Genomic DNA, 15,128 nt, shown 5'->3' with positions numbered 1-15,128 from the left:
ACAAAACACCAGTCCATTAATTGTAGTAAGGATTATGATTGTCACTTTAGTACACTGAACACGATGCCACTGCAATTGTGTTAATTAAAGATGAGCATTAACATTTTTTTCATAAAATGTAAACATCTGTTTCTTCACGATTCAGTATACAAAAAAAAAAAAAAAAAAAAAAAAATCCATGTATTTTGTACCTATGATGCCTATCAATGTTGTTCTGTACTATAAACAGTGACCCATTTTGTGTGTGCCAGATTGTTTTGGTGAATGCACCTGAGGTGGAGAGAAGTATCCACGTGAGCACGGATGAGGGTGCAACATTCCTCAAGTTCCGTGTTCCCTTCACTTCCCATGTTGTGCTGTTTCACCCCACCATGGAAAACTGGATCCTTATCCTTGATGAGAACAATAAGGTAGGTGAAAGTGAGATCGGCCTGAACAATTCCTTCAATTTGTACTGCACTTTCACACAACACTTTTTGACAAATTAAAATTATATCAACCAGGTACAGTACCTACATCTCTACTCATAATCAAATATCTTACATTGAAACTGGCCAATTGACCTAATAAACAATTCACTGATTTCATGACCATCCACACCATTATTTAAGTTCTGTTAATATCCTTGATCCTGATCCTGTATGATCAAACTCTCCGAACATCAGGTCCACAACCTCGCTCATGTCTAAAGATCACTCAAGTAAAGGATGATCAGAAACAGTCTCACACTAAGAGTTGGGATGAGCTCTAAAACATGTTATTCCCACTTATCTTAACAACAATGACCACACGGTGGTCATAACCTGCGACAAAATCCGGTGGCGGGCCGATTGGGAAATGCGTTTTTAAAGTACAAGTACACCCGTTCTCTACGGGGGCGGCAGGAAGAGTCATTCCTCTCTGGGATATAGAGATTACTGCAGATCTAGGGTCGGTCCTCAAGAACATGGAGGTGGGAGAGGGGGGAGTGTTCATTTCTCAAGTTACTTGTAGAGCGCTCGCCAAGTGATTTAAGCATTCGAGTAAGTACTCCATTTAAAACCGTTGATAAGGAACGGTTAGCTTGGCAAGTGCTAGCGAGCTTCTTGGTAAATGAACACGCTCCTGGTTTCCTCCCTTTCCGTTTTGTGTTAAACAGCAGGAGCGACCGTTTCAAAAGGCCCTCATATAAAACGCCACGTTAGTGGCAGGAAGGGTCATGTTATTAATCCTTGTGGGGTATATAGATTACAGTAGATCTTCGATCATTTCCGTAAGTAAAATTTACCTCACCGATGTCGGGATTCCTCCTGATTTCTTTCAATTTAGTGTAAAACAGCATTATCACCTGTTTAAAAAGGTAATCATATGTGTTTGTGGTTTATCATATTTTTACTTCTGCTTGGGACTGGTGCTCCTATGAAACACCACGATAAGCTATTTATAAACGTCGACACAGCGTTTGGTCAAGGAGGAAACACTCCTTGGGGAGGGGGAGATATTATTAGTATTCATTTTGTTTTGTAATAACATTAATGTTATGCTTTTGCTATTAGAAGCGTCCTTGGAAAAACGTCATGATAACGCTATCTTAACATGGATAAAGCTATCTAACACGGATAAAGCTATCTAACACGGATAAAGCTATCTAACACGGATAAAGCTATCTAACACGGATAAAGCTATCTAACACGGATAAAGCTATCTAACACGGATAAAGCTATCTTAACACGGATAAAGCTATCTTAACACGGATAAAGCTATCTAACACGGATAAAGCTATCTAACATGGATAAAGCTATCTAACACGGATAAAGCTATCTAACATGGATAAAGCTATCTAACACGGATAAAGCTATCTTAACACGGATAAAGCTATCTAACACGGATAAAGCTATCTAACACGGATAAAGCTATCTAACACGGATAAAGCTATCTAACACGGATAAAGCTATCTAACACGGATAAAGCTATCTTAACACGGATAAAGCTATCTAACACGGATAAAGCTATCTAACACGGATAAAGCTATCTAACACGGATAAAGCTATCTAACACGGATAAAGCTATCTAACACGGATAAAGCTATCTAACACGGATAAAGCTATCTAACATGGATAAAGCTATCTAACACGGATAAAGCTATCTAACACGGATAAAGCTATCTAACACGGATAAAGCTATCTAACACGGATAAAGCTATCTAACATGGATAAAGCTATCTAACACGGATAAAGCTATCTAACACGGATAAAGCTATCTAACACGGATAAAGCTATCTAACACCTCAACACGCAACCCCATTGGCGGAGAAAACCCCCTTGGGGAGGAGGGCAAATGAATGAGCTACAATCTTCATTGTGTGACCCTTAGGCCTCCTGTCAAGTTTGAATGTCTCACCAAACCATGTCATTCAAACCAAACCTCACCATTCTCCACCAAACCTGTCAAGTTTGGCGGATAATGTATAAGTAACGACCGAATGTATCGAGGTCAACAATCGTCAGACAAACACCAAATTGTGGATTTTAGTATGAATTAAAAGATGAACAGCGCGATTGGGAAACATACATTTAATGTGGTATAAAAAGATAAATTTGACACCTCTCATCCATGACAGCCTCCTTCATAGTTATATCAGAATGAGCTGATTCATCACAAGGTCCCGGATTGTTTCACCCCAATATGGAGCCTTTCAAAAATTACGTAACGCTATTTTTTAGGGAGGTGCGTACCGTACATGCTGAATTTGATGAGGCATATAATTAGATTTTTCAGGGTCCCTCATCATGAGTAACACTCAACCCAAACAAAGCCAATGGAAATCTGACGCAAAAAAAACCCGGGCAGTGTATAATCAGCAGAGGCCTGGTGTCTTCGGCTCACCATAAAACCAAGATGGCAGCCATATTATTCCGTCTGGGTGGCATTGTGGGTGGAATCATGCGACAAATGTGGTGCTGTAGCTGACCGACCAATGGGTGAATATTTCAAAAATCCACACCCAACACAAACCACTAAGCACCACCACCACCACCACCAACAACAACAACAACCATGCAGAGCTCTTCTAGACCTGAGACATGATATTACTCTTTTTAAAAATTTTCATACATTCGCTTTTATTTATATTTATGCAGAAAAAGAAAGATTGTGCTTAAAAAATATAATCAGCAGCATTTTCCGACATTCAAACAAAGTTTAAAATGTCTTATTTTGTGATTGAGAAGCAGTTTATTGCAAAAAATGTAAGATTTTGATTGTTTCCTAAAAATTTGCTGGATTAAGGTTGTTTTTATTTACCACTGTGTGTTATGGAGCACTTTGTTCTCTGCCTATAAAAGGCCATTAAATGGCAAATTGTTAGCCATCTGATACTGTAGCATTACGACACATCAAAAACAGCTCAACTTATCTGAAATGTTCACAGTATATACTGATGTGTTTTTCTTTTGACTCATTCAAACAATATTTTTAGAGAACTAAGTGTAAACTTTATCATTGAAACGTAATATGCTTTCACAGGTGCATTTACTATATATATATATATATATATATATATAAATATATATATATATATATATAATATATACAGTATAACAGTATATATTTACAGTATAACCTAAGTTGTAGGTTTTTGATGAGTTGGATGGTTCCTGGTCTCATCTTTAACTTCTGGCTGTTGTAATGTCATCATTTATTTTACTTGTATGAACATTGCACATAAAGCCACCCACCACACACCCTTTAAAAACTATGTGCATATCAAATCTGCAACAAAATAAAGGCCTCGTTAACCAGCCAGATGATAAACGAGCAATATGAGAAGGAAATGCTGTCAATTTATGAAACCGACACAATTCTCTTTGATGTGCTGCTCCACTGCTGTGTTTTGCCAAACTTCACTTTTGATGTGCACATCTGCCAATTGAGTGAACTGTTTATTAGAGTCTGACAAACTCAAACATGACTTTTTCAACTTGAAAATGATTTGTCACACAAACATTGTGTTATTTATTATGCTCGCATTGTACCTGAAAGCCTGGTGTTGGCTTAACGGTTCAGGTGGCTGGCAATTGAGATATTGAGGTCCTGAGTTAATTTTTAAAAATTTTTTTTTTATATACAAGATCGAGGCTCGTGTAAGAGCTAACATTGATGACAAACAAAAAAAAACCGGACACAAAACACACAATTAAGGGAGCGGGAGACAAGATAGGGAGAGAGGGGGAAGCACACAAGTTAAACATTTGAGAGCAGGGATATCGGGAGATCTGTGGGAGGGAGAGGGCTTGGGGAGAGGAGGCGTGGGGAGGGGAGAGGTAAAAACTGCTTGGACTTCCAGGAAACTGCTAGGACTTCCAGGAAACTGCTAGGACTTCCAGGAAACTGCTAGGACTTTCAGGAAAGAAGCGGTATTACAGAAAAGTGGATCTGGGGTGAATTAGCGGGGGTAGAAAAGATCCAGGTTTTGGATGGGGGAAGATAAGAGATGGTGGTGAACAGCTGTTTTAAAGACCTGGAGGGAGGAGAGGGATTTAAGAGAGTGAGGGAGTTTGTTCCAGAGGCGGGAGAAAAGAGGAATGAAAGAGTGAAGTGAGCAGAGAGTCTTGATTTTGGCAGTTTCACCAGAGCTCTTTTGCCCATTAAATTAACACCAGGTGGGTTGACTCACTATAATTAATGCCTGTCATCCTTTGAAGGTAGTAAAATGAGTACCAGCTTACTGGGTATATAATGGGTATTTTAATGAAGTCTTTTTTTTTGATGATGCAGCCAACCTGCCATAGGCTGCATACGAACCAGCGCCATTGTAAATGTCTGCATGATACATGCGCATTTTAACATAACAAATTGAACCTTGATCAATGCAGGATCAATTCAACTGTGGGGAGGGGGATCCAAAAATGTTTAAATATGAACACAAAGGGCAAGTAGAACGGCACTCGGTATGGCGTGTATCTCCGCCAGGCTGACCAGTTTACACTTGGTATCCCTCTGATTGGCTGGATCTGTATTCGGACCTGAACCAAAATCTAATCACCTTGTTCTTGTCACCTACCAAACTCATCCACCTAGTTTTGTGATAATCCATCTACAACCTTTTATGCCTCTGCTCCCGAAGGTGGCCGGAGTCCTTATGTTTTGGGGTTGTCCGTCCGTCCATCCGTACGGGGGCTAAACCTCGTTTTTCTCAGAAACCATATGTCCGATTGAGACAAAACTTTCAGGGTAGGAACGACACCCATGTAGAATGTTTTTATGATAATCATGACGTCATAGTTCAAGTGGTATGGCAGCCATCTTGGATCAAACAGAAATGATTAAAAAATTATTTCTCGGAAAACGCTGAATGGAAAAAATTGAAACTTAGCACATTTGAAGTGCTCCCATTGGGGAACAAAAGCATGAAAATGATGACATCATAGGTGAAGTGGTATACCAGCCAAAAATGTTTTCACTGAATGCCTTATCCTAAAAATCGGAAATTGCATGCACATGATCTATGACCCATTTGTCTTGGAATATTACATTTATGACATCATCGGTTACATGGTTTGGTAGCCATATTGGATTTAATCTAAAACCCGAAAAAAAAAACATCTCCCAAACCACTGAAGCGATCGACTCAAAACTTTACATGTGTCATCGACTAGGTATTGTGATTAAAAGTTGATCACAAAAATGTCATCGGTCACATGGTGTGGCAGCCATATTGGATTGAAGGACAATATTAAATAATTATATCTCAGAAACCGCTTACCCTCTCGATGCGAAACTTTAAAAATGGCATCGAACACCATGGCTGCATATAGATTGAAAATTATGATGTTGTCGGTCACGTGGTTTGGCAACCATATTGGACAGAAAAAACAAACCTTATTCGATCAACACGAAACTTCACAAACGTGATCCCCTACCCATATGTATGCAGAGTGTTCATTTTTGATGTAGCCAGAGGTACTCCTGGGGATGGGGTGGAGAGAGGGCAGTGCAAGGAGAGTGAGGAAGAGAGTTTTTGATAAAGATAGCAACCCCACCACCAGGACGAGGCTCAGCTCTATCATACCAGAGGAGGGAGTAACTAGGAAGATATTGTTTTTTTGTTTTTTTTTGTTTTTTTGTATACTGAATCGAGGCTCGTGAAAGAGCTAACATTTATTTCACAAACAATTCAACCAGACAAACAAAATATACAAAAAGAGGGAGCGGAAGACAAGATGGGGAGAAAAGGGGAAGCACACAACCACAACATTTGAGAGCAGGGAGAAGTGTGGGAGGGAGAGGGCTTGGGGGCAGGAGGCGTGGGAAGGGGGGGGGGGGGGTGGGAGAAGTATAAAACACAAGGGGACCGAAATTAGCGGGGGGTAGAAAAGATCAAGGTTTTGGATGGGGGAGGATAAGAGATGGTGGTGAACAGCTGTTTTAAAGACCTGGAGGGTGGAGTGGGATTGAAGAGAGTGAGGGAGTTTGTTCCAGAGGCGGGAGAAAAGAGGAATGAAGGAGTGAAGGTGAGCAGAAAGTCTTGATTTTGGCAGTTTAACCATAAGAGGGTTGCAGGCAGATCTTGTGCGACCTGTAGGAATATTTGGGGGACAGAGCCCAGAGAGGGCTGGGGGGGCAACGCCAGAGAGGAGTCGGTAGAAGACGGAAAGACCACCAACCTGCCTGCGGTGAGTGAGTGAAAGGCCCTTGGAGTTAGCTTCATCGCGGGAGATTCCAATGATTCTGAACGCTTTGGTTTCCACAGCGTGAAGACGGGCTAGGTGTGAGGCAGGAGCACCAGACCAGAGGGGGAGAGCAGTATTCCATAGAGCTGCGGATGAAAGCCTTGTATGTGGTGAGGAGCTCAGGTGTGCCAAGGAAGGACTTCGCACGACGGAGGATGCCCAGTCGGCGACTGGCTTTGGAGGCCAGATTTGAAATGTGGTTTTCCCAGGAAAGATCATGGCAAATAGTGAGACTCAAAAGCTTGAGTGACAGAACTTCTTGGAGAGGATTATTCAGAAAAGAATCAGAGACATCTTGAAGGAGGAAAGTTTATTTTAAGCAGATCAAGTCTGGATTGTCAGAAGCAACCTGTATGGAGAGATCAGTCAGGTTTGAGCGAAGGCCCCGGATGTTTGAGGTCCATACCGTTAAGGAAGAGGGAGGGGGAGCATCGGGTACATTACAGGGGAGGGGAGGTGTAGTGTAAGAAGAAGGGTGAGAGGGGGATGTAGGGAGAGCTGTTGATAGTGTGTTGGAGATTGCAGAAGAGTTCAGAGAAAGGGAAGGATGAGGAGGACAAATGGTTTGATGGTGATGGGATGAGGCACAGTGAGGTGTTGTTTGAGGGGGGGCAGAGCATAGTCGAAGTTTGGAGTAGGCCGAGGTATGTGATGGAAGTGGGGAGGAGGCAGCTTTGAGGAGGAGGTCGTAGGGGAGAGATTTGAAGGGGAGGGGTGGGGGGGTGGAATTTTGAAGGGGAGGGGTGAGGAGGGACTTTTCAAGGGGGAGGGGTGAGGGGGGACTTTTGAAGGGGAGGGGTGAGGGGGGAGTTTTGAAGGGGAGGGGTGAGGGGGGAGTTTTAAAGGGGATGGGTGAGGGGGGAGTTTTGAAGGGGAAGGGTGAGGGGGGAGTTAAGGAGGGGAGGGGTGAGTTGGGAGTTTAGGAGGGGAGGGGTGAGTTGGGAGTTTAGGAGGGGAGGGGGGAGGGGGGAGTTTAGGAGGGGAGGGGGGAGGGGGGAGTTTAGAAAGTGGACGATTAATGAAAAACGAACATTTATTACAACCTGGGTTTATTGTGATTTTCAAGTCAGAGATCCGTTTGAGAACGATAGAGGATGGGTGGAATGAAGGTGCATTTAGAGAATGTAGGAAGAATGACTGTATGAGATTGAATTTTTTTTTAAGTGGAATGATTTGAAGAGGAATTGAAAAAAAGCCTTTTAAATAGGAAGAAAAACAGCGTGTTGTAATAAACCATTGAATAAAACACTGCAGGGGAAAGTTTAAACATATTCAAACAAAACCGTGAAAAACAATCTGGGAAAAGTCCCTGAAGCGAGGGCGTGGATCAGAGAATGGAGAAAGGGTTAAATGAGATGGAGGATGGATGAGATGGAGGATGGAGAATGAGATGGAGGAAAGGATGAATGGAGGAAACTAGGATTGGAAAGGCGAGTTACGGCTGGAGATGGAAGGAAAAGGTGGAAGAAAAGGAGATAAAGGGGATGGGCCGAGGAGAGAAGGAAAATATATATATATATATTTTTTTGGTATTTAAACCGTGAGACAAAGGGTAGATGTTCGGGGAAGTTAGGGGGAGAAGAGAAAAACTAAGAAATAAGCAATACAGCAAAGGAAATAACAACTTTTCCTGGGAAAAACACATTTTCAAGCTGGCCTCCAAAGCCAGTCGCTGACTGGGCATTCTCCGTCGTGTGAAGTCCTTCCTTGGCACGCCTGAGCTCCTCACCACATACAAGGCTTTCATCCACAGCTCAAGGGAATACTACTCTTCCCTCTGGGCTGCTGCTCCTGCCTCACACCTCACTCAGCTTCACGCTGTTGAAACCAAAGCTTTCAGAATCATTGGAATCTCCCGCGATGAAGCTGATTGTGAGGGCCTTTCACTCACTCACCGCAGGCAGGTTGGTGGTCTTTCTGTCTTCTGCCGACTCCTCTCTGGACTAGCCCCCCCCCCCCCCCCCCCCGGCCCTGTCTGTGCTCTATCCCCCAAGTACTCCTACAGGTCGCACAAGATCTGCCTGCAACCCTCTTCTGGTGAAACTGCCAAAATCAAGACTCTCTGCTCACCTTCACTCTTTCATTCCTCTTTTCTCCTGCCTCTGGAACAAACTCCATCACTCTCTTCAATCCCACTCATCCCTCCATGTCTTTAAAACAGCTGTTCACCACTATCTCTTATCTTCCCTCATCCAAAACCTTGATCGTTTCTACCCCCGTTAATTAACCCCAGATCCACTTTTCTGAAATACCGACTTCTTTCCTGGAAGTTCTAGCAGTGTCCATGTTTTGTTTTTTTAACCTCTCCCACCCTCACCCCCTTTCCACGCCTCCACCCACCATTCGCTCTACCTCCCACAGATCTCCCGATGTCCCTGCTCTCAAAGGTTGTACTTGTTGCAGAAGCTTCCCCGTCTCTCCCCATCTTGTCTCCCGCTCCCCTTATTTCGTCTTATGTGTCCATTTTTTTTCTTCTTCTATTTTTGTCATTAATGTTAGCTCTTCTATGAGCCTCGATGTTGTATACAAAAAAAAAAAAAAAAAAAATTACACAAAACACCGACGGGGGGAGGGAATCCTCAAGTTACCAGGCCACGCACGCCGTGCGAACAGAAAGCGATTTAATTATACACAAGGTTGCACGAATTGCAAACCAAGATGAACTCGAAACACACAGTAACACATACACAATAAAATAATGAGGAGAAATTTGACAAAGACACGAATGAGAAAATACTTGAACTTTGATGCCATGCAGATGTCGAAGTCGCTTCCTTGCTCGAGGGACCGGAAGCGGAAGTCCAATCCTGAAAGTCCAAACCTTTTGAGATATCCTGCTCACAGACAAAGAGACAAACAGACAGATGGACATACAGGGGTAAAACATAACCTCCAGCCATCTTATGTGGTGGAGGTAATGTGTTTGCTAAGATTTTTAGTATGATTTATTCTACACTGTTACAGCATCCAAGCTATTCTGTTTAAATCTGATGCAATCATTAGAGTGAGGTTAATGGTGGCCTTGTGGTAAGTAAACTGTCCTGGTCTTGCGAAGAATGTGACTTCAAATCTGCCAGAGTATTAAGAATTTTGGATTATTGTCTTCTGTACTGTCACCCTCATGGGAATTAGCAAATTATCTGAAATAAAACTCAGCTGGCTTATGACTTATCTTCAGGGAGGAGATAGCCTTTCTGACCTTCTTCATCGACATAATGTGCAACACCGCACACTGCACACACCTTGAATGATTGTGAGAATGTCTTCAGGGAACCTTGCGGATCAAATTCTACCTATCACAAGTCAGCATGAGTCTAAATGAACAGAAGAAAAGCAACACACCACCAAAACATAACATAACACTCTAAAATCCCATCTTCACTCCTTTTTTCACAAAGGGGGGCCCCTTGGTTTTGGGCTGGACCCTTCCGCTGATGTGGTAAACAATACAAAGATGAGCAGAGCAATGCGAAGTACATACTTTGCATAACAATTCCCAGTCATGTTGTTGTTGTTGTTTATATAGTCCCGGACAGTTCTCGCGAACAAGCCCGCGGCTCGGAGATAGCCTATCAATCTCCCAGGAGTGACCCAGAAATCCCCCACACCCAGGATTGTGTACTCTGCCAGCTTGCCTTCACAAAGTCAGGGCCACGACAGAGTTGGAGACATACAGAGAGAGAGAGAGAGAGAGACAGAGAGAAGAGGAAAAGGGCTGGTCCATGGGGACCGATCGGCACTCTGACCATGACCATGTTTCCCTGACAAATCTGGGAAGCAGGGAAGAATGGGGGGAAGATTTAGCCCCCGACCTGTGTTGAGGGGTACAACCACTGCAAAGAGGCGTCCCCAATAGTACTCATGGTTTGTTTCTGATTTGATGTAGGCCTACTACTAGCAAAGAGCCCAGGCTTGCAGATAGGTTAATTGCACCACTTTTGTGGTTCCTGACTTGTATTACAGGCTACCACCAGGTAGTGCTATCCAATACACATCTATATCGAGAGAATTGGGGTTTTGCCCCCACCATGAACCACCCAGACTATCATTTATTTTTTTTAACCAACAAAGCCTTCCCATGCACTCCGTGGGTACAACCACCAATTTTCAACTCATTTCTTACAGCGGTTCAGGTCTCATAATGGTCCCACTTCTCGGAGTATGACTTTTCTTTTTTTGCCTTCTAAATATCTTGTGCATACCCCCAGACCCGAGGACAAACCCCATTTCCAATTTATTCTATCCAACGGTTCATGAGGAGTGCAGATAATCAAACAAACAGCCAAAGGGTATAATTATCACCACAATTTCCACATTTCTATGATGCCTGTTGTTTTTACGCAGAGAAATGGAGTAGTTTTTATTGTGACTTGAAATAGGATTTTTTTATTATGGCTTCTGCAGGGATCATGCGAACTGACAGTGACCCCCTTCCTATGAATTCCCCAAAATCCAATATCATTGCTCACCTCTACTCATTCATTCCTCCTTTTCCCCCACCTGTGGAACAAACTTCCTCGGTCTCTGAAATGTCGTTCTTCCCTCCAGGACACTTCACCACCATCTCAGGTAATCGACCATCTTCAGTCATGAGCTTTTCTACCCCCATTGACCATCCCCAAGCCCACCTCTGTTTCCAGTCTTCCGTTCCACTTCTGTGATGGAGAGTTTGTGGCTGTATTGATCTTGTTCACCGCCTGTGTCTTTGCCCTCATTCTACCCGACATCCCTCATTTCTCCAACTCCCCCTGTATTTTGTCTTTCATCCCTGCTGCTGCAAGGTGTGTTTCTCCCCCGACCCCTTTCTATTTCTACTGTTCCTTTTGCTCTCTTATGGCCTGATCCGTTCTTTATTCTTGCTCCTCCATATCCCTCGACACTATACAAATCTTTTTTTTATCTCGGCCTTTGGAATATGAATTTTATATTCATGACTTTTTCTACAAAAAAAATTCGACCTCATTATATACAATTTATTCTGCCTCAATTATGTGTGAATTATTTTGATTTTCCTGCATCCGGCAATTTCATTTTAGGGCCAGTTTTTTAAATGTGCACTAAAGGATGAAAGTACTTTATGATAATTGTGAGTGGAGGTGGCAACTAATGAATTAATTCACCATGCTTTATTCACCATTTAGCGACAGTTCTGCCGAAGCAGTTTCTTTGACTAAGATTACAATGCTGGATGGGTGTCCATCCCGACACAGGATACTCAACCGAGTGTCCGTGAATTTGTAATTTGTTCAGGGTACCGGCGATAGCTCGCACTCTTCACCAAGGATACTTTGATATCGATAATATCAACCAATCGATGCTAGCAGATGAGACACACAGTCTAACAGCGGTCCGAGAGGCTATACACACATTGATGTATCACCCGCATGCAAAACACCAGGGTGAGGGTATTTTTTTTTTGTATACAAGATCGAGGCTCGTGTAAGAGCTAGCATTAATCATAAAAAGACAAACTGACACATAAAACAAAAGATGAAGGGAGCAGGAGACAAGATTGCGAGAGAGAGGGAAGCACACAAGTACAACATTTGAGAGCAGGGACATCGGGTGATCTGTGGGAGGGGGAGGGTTTGGGGGGAGGAGGCACGGAAAAGGATCGGGTTGAGGTATAAAACACATGGATACAGCTCGAACTTCCAGGAAAGAAGTCGGTATTTCAGAAAAGTGGATCTGGGGTGAATTAGCGGGGGTAGAAAAGATCCAGGTTTTGGATGGGGGAAGACAAGAGATGGTGGTGAACAGCTGTTTTAAAGACCTGGAGGGAGGACTGGGATTTAAGAGAGTGAGGGAGTTTGTTCCAGAGGCGGGGGAAAGAGGAATGAAAGAGTGAAGGTGAATAGGGAGTCTTGATTTTGGCAGTTTAACCATTAGTCTGGGATCCGAGATCTCAAAATTTGATTTTGAAGTGACACCCCTGCTATAAAATGTTTGACCCCTAGATCATGTCTGTGGGGGTGTTAGCCACCAGAAAAGTGACTTTAGCAAGGTAGTTTGGATTGCGCGAATTCTGTAGGGACATTTTTTAACTTGGGGCGTCAACTGTAAAAAAGCAAGAAATTTAGGGGTAGGGGAAATTCAATTGACCATATATCCCATAATACAGGGGTGAGTGCAATAAATTACCACTCATTCTTTTTGTTATAAAGTTGGCTTTTATATGAAACATGACTCAACGTGATTGGGCCATCCATGAGGTCAGCAGAGGTCAAAAGGTCACGGAAAGTGGGTTAAGCTAAAAGTTTAGCTCCTTTAGTAAATAAAATCACATTTTTCCTACTTCAAGCTCTATATAGCCAAACTTTTACACCCAAAATATGTTGTGTGTACCCCTCTGATGTTTTTGGGAAAGAAATGCCCCGACTGAACTTAACTTACTGGCATGTATGTCACTTTAGATTTGCATAACTTAAAAAAAATCACCAAAATCTGGCATTCACACTATCTATTTGCACGGTACTCTTCAACATGTTTTAAAACGACAAGTCATACCACATACTGTCTGGAAAAGTGTCATTACCTCTATTTACTCATCATCATCACCGTCATCAGTCAGAAGCCGTCCACATTTTTCTCTGTCGCCATTGCAGGCACATGCAATGATGCATGGTACTCCAGCTTTCGCACAAGGGCAATTCCTCAGGCAGTTCGGTTTCTTCTTACATTTGCAGTACTTCAACTTCGCAGCAGAAGCCTTTGATGGCTTCCTTTTCATGACAGGAATTAACCTGTCACCATCCAAACTCCTGCCATACTCTTCAGGTGGAAGAAGCACTGGATTGCTGAGTGAAGCTTGCTTGTATAAGCTGATCTGACAAAGGCTCCTGAGAACGTGGAAGTGAAAAGCATTTTCTGTTGGAGGAAGGGAGCGCAGATCTAGTTTGCTAGATGCAAACAAGTGGGCGCGGAGCTTATCCAGGGATGAATACCCTGGCTTGCCGTAGAGATCACAAAAGAAGCTTCGTGCTTCAGTTATCACCTGATCATGTGCAGAAGGTCCGGATTCATGTCGGATGAAATTGGACAACGCTGGCTGTTTGTCAACATGCTGGAGTGCGACTTTCACTGCTCTCTTCTTACCCCGTTTGAAAGGATAGCTCACCGAATCACAACCTGACAGAATGTAGGAGATGAGCAGTGTGTCTGTGAGTGCCAATACGTCCTTTCCAACTGCTTTGGCCAACTCATTCACCAAGTCATGGATGGGGAGGAACAGATCATCCTTTTCCACCCATAACTCAACAACGTTTGTCAACCGAGGGAAATGATACATTGACAAGACGATGATATCTGTATCTGTAGCCTGAATGACAACTACGCTGTTGTCACAGCTAGCAATGTGAGCAAATATTCTGGTGTCCGCCTCCTCGTGGTTGGGGCAGTACAGCTCATCAACATTGGTATGTTCCGTCTGCGTCACACGAGTTGCCTGGGCGTTGACACCAAGGACCAGGCAGAAGCCATCAGGCCAGGATGACTCCTGGGACCAACGTGAAGCAAGATACGACAGCAGATTGGGCTTGTTACAAAGGTTTGGCAGGAATGTGTTCCAATCAGGGATTTTCATGATGTCCGCTGGAACAAACTCTGGCAAGTTGGTATTTGACTCCCGTCTCTGGCATTCATCCCCTTTTAGACTCTTTAACCCAAAATCATATTGATCGCCCACGAAATGCACTTCAGTGCAATGTCTGGGTTTCATGTTCAAGAGTTTGTTCCTGTACCTTTCCTGAAGTTGGTCAAATGTACTCGAACCAAGTGTGTTGAACCGCTGGATGAATGCCATTGCATCGACTACATAAACTGCATCAGATGCAGAAGGAGGCAACTCTTTTAACGGTTCCCATGACTCGGCAACCTCTGCCTGTAGAGTGGATAGATAGTTGGATTTGCAACCTTTGCGCATGGAAAATCCATTCTTCTCTGGCTCAAACAACGAGAGAGGGTACTCAGGCCATTCGTAACTAAATGCCTCAGTCCGTGCCTCATCACTCAGGTCCTGTGCGAAACAAAGTGCCCTTGTCACTGCACTCTCCTCTCTGATGACTTCTTTCACAGTGTCCATCTTTTTCTTACTTTTCTTCAGATGCGTGGCGAATGTTTCTATCTTCGGTTGGACAATCTTGTCTGCATTCGTCGTCGTGGCAGCATCCATTGCCTCCAAGCCTAGACGTTTGGCATCTACCAGGGTAGTTGCTGCAAGAATCTGACCTGTGGATATGTTCATTAGTTTATCTGTCGCAAGTGAAGGATCGAATGGGTTTTGCATCTTCTCTTCCACGGTCCGTTTGATCTGCAACATGGCTTCCATATCGTCCTTCCTCAGCTTCTCGTGGTGGTCAGATTGCGGCGAGGCCATGTGTGCCATCTGTTTTACACTTTCAGAGACAGAGGTCATGAACG

General features: G+C 43.3%; 1 protein-coding gene across 1 annotated transcript in view; it reads left to right on the top strand.

Moving 5' to 3' along the window:
• The window catches only part of LOC137422120 (VPS10 domain-containing receptor SorCS1), an 886,462-nt gene that overhangs the window by 438,528 nt on the left and 432,806 nt on the right, over positions 1–15,128 (top strand). Inside the window, exon 4 of the mRNA XM_078772485.1 lies at positions 252–410. Coding sequence (XP_078628611.1) covers positions 252–410 — 159 coding nt within the window. The remainder of the gene's footprint in view (positions 1–251; positions 411–15,128) is intronic.

The sequence above is a fragment of the Myxine glutinosa genome, chromosome 2 (assembly GCF_964187855.1).
Source record: "Myxine glutinosa chromosome 2, kmMyxGlut1.1, whole genome shotgun sequence".
Classification (NCBI taxonomy): Eukaryota; Metazoa; Chordata; class Myxini; order Myxiniformes; family Myxinidae; genus Myxine; species Myxine glutinosa.
The sequence above is the reverse complement of the archived record's forward strand: the minus strand, read 5'-3'. Positions and strand labels throughout refer to the sequence as shown.